The sequence below is a fragment of the Bombus vosnesenskii genome, unplaced genomic scaffold (genome assembly GCF_011952255.1).
Source record: "Bombus vosnesenskii isolate JDL3184/JDL3185 unplaced genomic scaffold, Bvos_JDL3184-5_v1.1 scf7180000015022, whole genome shotgun sequence".
In the NCBI taxonomy this organism is placed as follows: domain Eukaryota; kingdom Metazoa; phylum Arthropoda; class Insecta; order Hymenoptera; family Apidae; genus Bombus; species Bombus vosnesenskii.
The window spans coordinates 1-7,534 of NW_022883780.1; the positions used below are offsets into that span (position 1 = coordinate 1).

The window sequence follows — 7,534 nt, forward strand, 5'->3', positions numbered from 1 at the left end:
TATAATCCGCATCGTATGGTCGACATACCAGTAATAATAGCGGAGATACGTTTAATTGAGTACTTAAGGCTAAATATGTTAAACTGCAATTACGATGGATTTGACAGGATGCAGAGTTGACATTGCGTAATCCGGTTGATGTGCGCTGTATTTGGCAGCAAATGTGGAGTATAACGCGCATCGAATTGTCGACATATGTCCAATATATATGGTGATCTGTTCAATTGAATATTTCCGGCAGAATCTCCTAAACGGTAATTACGCTGCATTTGACCTCGACCCTACTTGATATAATGTAAACAGAAGCGGATGCGCTATATTTGGCAGCAAGTGTTGAGTATAACTCGCATAGTATTGTTAAGATATCTCGTATAGAAACTGAAATACGTTCAATTGAATAATTCCGGCACCATCTGCAAAACTGCAACAACGCTTTCTTTAACAGGTTCCAGACTTGGCATAGCGCGGAGAGGGTGTGGTAACTGTGTAGTGGAGCAGACACGGAGAGGACGGAGCCGCGAGCTTACCCGAAATCTCCGGAAAACTGGAGAATTCAGGTAAGGAAAGTAACCAGAGTGAAGGACTAGCGCCCGTGAATGCAAAGCGGGTGTAAGAACCCACGAAATCTGGTGTAGAAGGGCGCTAAAGGCGGAGGTAAACCGAGTGCGAGGTTATGACGAAGGGGTAGCCATATTGGGACGCGTGACAACTGCGCCTCCACACGAGCTACCCGAGGAACCACACAGACGCAGCCATATTGACACGTGCGTCAAAGCGCGCCGCGCGGGCCATTTGAAAGCGGCAGCGTCTAATGGAGCAGCAAGTGCGAAGGAAGCGGCCATATTTGCGCCCAATGGCGAAAAAAGACGCAACGGTGGCGAAAGATAAGGAGGTAGGGGAAACCGTCGGAGGAAGGGGCGAAGCGGAGCTGGTTGCTGAGCCGTCACATGTCAGCACCAGGAGCATGACGAGGGCGGCCCTGACAAAAGAGGGGCCCTCCCACTCCACACTTGGACACGGAGAACCCGCAGTCCAAAGAAACGACAGAGGAAGAGGACCTAGCCCAAGAGATGAGAACCGCTATTATGGCAGACATAGGAGCGGAACTGATCCGTCGGGCCGCAGAGATGACCAAGGTTGTCGAGACATCTCGCAATCTTAAGAGTACGCAGGAGGAAACGTTGAAGGAAGTGGCGAGGTCTATCACCGCGGGCACAACGGAGCTGCTGAGGAGAATAGACCCCGCCATCGTCGCCCTCGCTATAGCGCAAAGACGCATAACGACATTAGAGGCGGAGAACGAGGCGCTCAAAAAAGAGCTGGCCACGCGTCCCCCCGCAGAGAAGAGCAGCGACAAGGCGCGTCTCGCCGCAATCGAACATGAGCTAGATAAGACCCTCGCTGCACCGGCTAGAGGAACGCCTCCAGAACATGGAAAGGATGGAAGAAAAGGAGGTCGCGCCGGACGAGAGCACAAGAAGGGCTGAGAGCGGAGCCCCAAACGCTCCATCGACCAAGGGAGGAAAAGCGGCTGCCACGGAATGGCAGACCGCCGGAAAGCAAAAAAGAAGAAGAATATCAGAAAGAAGAAGGGGGCAGAGAAGAAACACTCGGCCAAACCAACCTCCGGGACGATCACCCTGACAGACAAATCGGGACAATCCTGCGCGGAGATTCTGGCTGCGGCCAGGAACAGCGTCTCCCTGGCTGAGGTCGGCATCAGCACGATGAGGATGCGAAAGACCATCACTGGAGGCGTCATTCTGGAAGAAGGCCGCAGCGCTCGCAGCATGCCTAACGCGGGCTCTGGATCCGAACAAGGTCCGCGTGGTGACACCCTTCCGAGCCGCCGAAGCAGGGGAGTCAATGATAGACGTATCAGCCACCAAGGAGGAAATCCGGAACCCCCTGACGAAGGAGAGCGGCTGCAAGCCGGAGGACGTCCGACTGGGAGAAATCCGCCCCGCCCGAAACGGTCTTGGATCTGTGTGGATACGAGGCCCGGCCGGTGCAGTGAGGAAACTGGCCCAGGCTGGCAAGGTGGCCATAGGGTGTTCAACGGCGAGGGTCGAAGCCATCGCGCGAAAACCTCTACAGTGCTACAGGTGCCTGGAGATCGGGCACGTAAGGAAGTCCTGCACCGCCAAGGAAGACAAGGGGCACCTATGCTTCAGATACGGCAAACCAGGGCACCAAGCGAAAGCATGCACTGTCGCGAGCCCGAAATGCCTATCCTGCGAGGCGCTTGGAGCACCATCCGGGCAGAGGATGGGTGGACCGGCCTGCCCCCCCCCCCCCGAAGAAAGGAATCCAGATCCGCACGCAGGCTGTGTTACCCAATAACTGAAAAATCCCAAAGTCAACGTCGCCTGTCTACTGTTTATGGCCTGACTTCGTCGCAGTCTTTTGTCTACGCTCTGTCGATGGCTTCAGTGCTTGAGTAAAACTAAAAAGACCGGATGTAGAGTTTTCTTAGAAGTGGTAACCACTTCAACAGCGAACCTAAGCCCGCAGACAAAGAAGTAGCCCTGCGGAATCTAGGTGTCATTCTTACGAACTAGAAACGTTAGCAGTTGTGAACGCCGTCAAGAATTTCCGTCATTATCTCCACGGACGAGAATTTCTTGTCGTCTCCGATTGTAATCCTTTGAAGGCATCCAGTAGTAAGATAAATTTAAATGGCAGAATTTACAGGGGGTGGGCTTACTTACAAACTTTTACTTTTGACATTCTGTACCGGGAGGGTAAACGAATGGCCCATGTAAATTTTGTCTCGCGAAATCCTTGGATTAGACTTGGATCACCTTACGATCAACGAAGTCATAGAGAAGGAAATCAATCTGACCGAAATCTCCGAAGACTAGCTATTAGTGGAATAACGTCGCGACTCCCAAATTTCTGGGATCGTCAATAAATTACAGAACGAAGAGCTCGCGGAAGACGTCGTGAATGCGTGTGAGTTACGGTCCGGTACCCTTCATCGTAAAATACAGAGAAAAGGCAGAACTCTCTGCTTGTCCATTGTCCCCAGAGGTTTTAGATGATCTGTTATTAACCATGTGCAACAGTCAATTATGCACTTAGGTTGGGATAAAACGCTTGGGAAACTGTGCGAGTGTTACTGGTTCGAAGGAATGGCGGAGTATGTTCGCCAATTCGTAGAGAACTGTCACGCTTGTCAAGTTTCGAAGGCCAGTTCAGGTAAAATACGAGCTGAATTACATCCTATACCTAAGACCAGCATACCTTGGCATACAGTTCACGTGGGCATAACGGGCAAACTAAGCGGTAAAAGTGGTTCGAAAGAATATGTCATTGTTTTGGTCGACGTCTTCACTAAATTCGCATATCTGCATCATACTGGTAAAGTAGATTTCCTTAGTACCTTAGTTAAAGCACTTAAGTACTATATTTTTATTCGGCAGTCCCTGCCGGATAATAGCGGATCAGGGAAGATGTTTTACGGGCAAAGAATTTCCAGACTTTTGTCAAGAACTGCTCCTGGACCATATTTAAATTCTCATCCGACTTCATGTCATATACTGTATTCAACTTTTTCCACATTTCGTGTGCTGTTGTGCAACATAAAACAAGATTCAACGGTTTCCTTCCTACTGAAGTCACGATTAATTTTCGCGCTAATCGATCTGCTTTCAAAAATCTTTCACGGGCGATTTCTTTCTCCGCGCTGTTACCTGGATGACACAGATTACCTTCACACACATTGATCAGGTCGTCATCTTCGCCCAAAAGTGTACGCATAACAAAACGCCACTGGAGCCAATTTTCGTCACCGCGTAACATCTCGATCTTCGCATTTGCTGATTCCATTTTAGCACTATCCCTTATTTTACTATGCACAACACTTTAACAATTTGTTCACTTCACGTTGCTACCTTGCAATTTACAGCCCTGGGCCCATAACCTGTTGAGGTTATTCGATGTGTAAACAGAGAAAACACGTGGATAAGTTGTAAGGCAGAAAATATATTTAAATAGAAGTGTAATAAGTAAGAATACAATTTGAGCTGGTCCAGAACCGCACGCAAGCTGTGTTACCCAATAACTGAAAAACCCCGAAGTCAACGTCGCCTGTCTACTGTTTATGGCCTGACTTCGTCGCAGTCTTTTGTCTACACGCTGTCGATGGCTTCAGTGCTTGAGAAAACTAAAAAAGACCAGATGTAGAGTTGTCTTAGAAGTGGTAACCACTTCAACAGCGAACCTAAGCCCGCAGACAAAGAAGCTGGCACGGAGGAAGCCAGAGAAGCGACGACGCTAGGGGGTCGAAAATACGCATCCTCCAGACGAACCTAGGAAGATCAAGGCGAGCGCAAGACCTGCTCTACCAAACCATTCGGGAGAGCACGGTCGCCCTAGCGGTGGTGGCGGAACCATACAGAGTCCCGGATGCTTCGGAATGGGCCGGAGATACGGACGGAATCGTTGTCGTCACCTGGACATCAACGCCCGGGGCATTCGCCCGCGGAGCCCTGCTGGAACGCGGCAACGGATACGTAGCGATCGAGTGGGCAGGGATGGTGGTGGTGGGTGTGTACGTGTCACCCAACAGCGGAAGTGCAACATTCGAGGAATTCCTGGACGGAGTCGGCGACTGCGTCAGGCGACGACTCCCCCGGCAAGTGCTCGTCCTGGGAGACATCAACGCGCACTCCATGGTATGGGGGAACGCCAGGACCAACGCGCGCGGCTGCACGCTGTCAAACTGGGCCGCGGGACTTGGACTCCTGTTGGTGAACAGGTGCTCGAGCAGTACCTGCGTGGCGTGGAGAGGGAGCTCCATCGTCGACATCACATGCGCCTCCCCCGATGCATTCAGGCAGATCTCGGGCTAGAGAGTAGCCGAAGGGGTCGAGACACTTTCGGACCGCCTCTACATATTCATGGAGGTGGACACACCTGGACCCCGAACGTGGACTACAGGCGATGGTCGCGGTTCGTCTAGGAAAGGACACGCGCGCCCACTGCCAAGATGGAAGGTTAAGGAGATAAACGGGGATCTACTCCGGGCGGCTGCCATAACAACAGCTTGGAGCTGGGAAGCCCCGACGGCGACGACCGAGACAGACGTGGAAGAGGAGGCCGAGAACCTACGCCGAGCCTTGACAGCAATCTGCGACGCATCCATGTCACGTGCCATACCAGGCACGGTGCGAAGCAGGGCAGTCTACTGGTGGAACCCTCACATCGCGGAGCTGAGTACGAGCTGGTGTCCGGGCCCGAAGACAGTACCTAAGGGCCCGCCGTTGGCGACGACGCGACGAAGAAGGAGTCTCCTCGCGCTACCGGGCGTACCGCGTACTACGGCGCTCGCTGCAAAAGGAAATTAAAAACGCGAAGGACCGTGCCTGGTTCGAACTGATCGGAACAGTCGAGGCCGACCCATGGGGAAGGCCGTATAGGACGGTGACGCGGAAACTGCGCGCGAAGGGCCCCCTGGCAACGACGGAAATGGAACCTGCCCTGCTGCTGCGGATCATCGCGACACTGTTCCCCTCGTAAGAAGACAGGGCGACAGAACGGCCGCGGGAACCGACACGGACGTTGGAATGGAGGGATGACTGGGAAGTCACAGAGGAAGAGATATGGGAGGCGAGCAGAAGAATGGTCTCCCGCAACGTGATGCCGGGCCCAGACGGATTCTCGGGTCGGATCTGGGGGGAAGTGATGGGAGTCATGGAACCCAGACATCGGCGCTTCTATACAAGATGCCTGAAAGAGGGAGCCTACCCCCGGGCATGGCAGACGGCGAGGCTGGCCTTGCTCGGTAAAGAGGGTCGACCGACGACCTCGCCGTCAGCATACCGGCCGATATGCCTGCTAGACGAGGTCGGCAAACTGCTCGAGAGGGTAGTTGCCACTTGCTTGGAGCGACACATAGCGGGCCAGGTGCCAGGTTGGCACGAAAGCCAGTACGGCTTCCGGAAGGGACGCTCGACGATCGACGCGGTAAGACGCGTGCGGACACTGGCAGAGGACAGAGTTTCCCGGAACGACGTGGCGCTGGTGTTTTCCCTAGACATCGTCAACGCGTTTAACTCCATGCCGTGGGACAGGATACCGACGGCCTTGGAGCACTTCGAGGTTCTCAGCTACCTCGTCCGACTGATCCGGTCCTACATCGGCGACAGGTGGATTTGCTACAGCAACAAGGAGGGAGAGGAAAGGCGTCCTGTTGAGCGCGGAGTCCCGCAGGGCTCGGTACTGGGACCGATCCTATGGAACATTACGCACGATGAGGTACTGCGATGCCCGCTGCCCCCAGACGCGGCCATGTAGTGCAACGCGGACGACACCCTGGTCCTGGTCGGGGGTCGTGGCTGGCACGGGACACTGCGCATCGGCGAAATCGCAAGGGCCTCCGCAATCCGTGCCGTGCGCGGATTGGGCCTGAGGGTCTCCCCTGCGAAGTCGCAGGCCATCTGGTTCTATGACAAGAAGCGGCAAGGGACCCCACCGCCCGGCCTATGCATAAACATGGCAGACGAAACCGTCCAGGTGGGACCGCAGATGAAATATCTGGGTCTCGTCATCGACAGCCAGTGGACGTTCGAGCCACACTTCGATTGCCTGATTCCGAAAGTGTCGGTGGCTGCTAATGCCTTGTGCGGCCTGCTATCGTACATCGGCGGAGGAGGAGACGCGGTGCGCCGATTTTCAGAGGGCGTCATTCTGTCCCGAGCGATGTACCCCGGTATGGGCGGACGACCTGTTGGCGAGCCGCCGCAGCATCCTGCTCCTGAGGAGGCTACACGAGGTAACCGCCATCAGAATCATTAGGGGATACTGGACGGTGTCTCACGGGTCGGCGACCGCCATAACCGCCCCCCCCCCGTGGAAGCTCCGTGCGCTAGCGCTCAAAAAGTGATACACCCACCGGAGAGTATGGCATCCGGGAGAAGATCCGACCGAGCAGGCTGCTCCGAACGACATAGGAACCGCTGAGGATGACACGTGGGACCGGTTGCGATCCCAGCTGATCAAAGAGGGAGGTGAATATCTGGGCGCGGAGGCGGTCTTCTCAAACTGGGAGGCATGGAGGAGCCGCCACGGCCTCCCGCTCACATTCAGAATGACCCAGATACTCACCGGACACGGCATGTTCTGCGAGTTTCTGAAGAGAATCGGACGGGAGACGACAGACATCTGCCACCACCGCGGAGAGGACAGGGACATGGCGCAGCACACCCTGGGATTCTGTCCGGCGTGGGAGCTGCCCCGATACTCCCTGCGGCACGCCACAGGAGGAACATTGACCCCCACTCCTGTGATTATAGAGGCGATGCTGAGGGGGCCACAGACATAGACGATTTCCTCGTAGCTTCCGAGAATGACGAACAACATCGCGAAAACTTGCAGGTCCTGTTTCAACGCCTCAACGACTACGGGGTCGTTATTAATTCCGCGAAGTGCGAATTCGGCGTCCGCGAAATTCAATTCCTCGCTTATACTGTAACCGCCGAAGGGATAAAGCCGCTGGCTGAACGCGTGGGCGCTATCGCTAAAGTACCGC

General features: G+C 54.4%; 1 protein-coding gene across 1 annotated transcript; it reads left to right on the top strand.

The window, feature by feature from the left end:
- The first annotated feature begins 6,498 nt into the window (after positions 1–6,498).
- LOC117240864 lies at positions 6,499–7,327 on the top strand. Its single transcript, XM_033506879.1, has 2 exons — positions 6,499–6,778; positions 6,906–7,327. Exons 1-2 carry the CDS (start codon positions 6,499–6,501, stop codon positions 7,325–7,327), a joined length of 702 nt encoding a protein of 233 aa, XP_033362770.1.
- Positions 7,328–7,534: the final 207 nt, after the last annotated feature.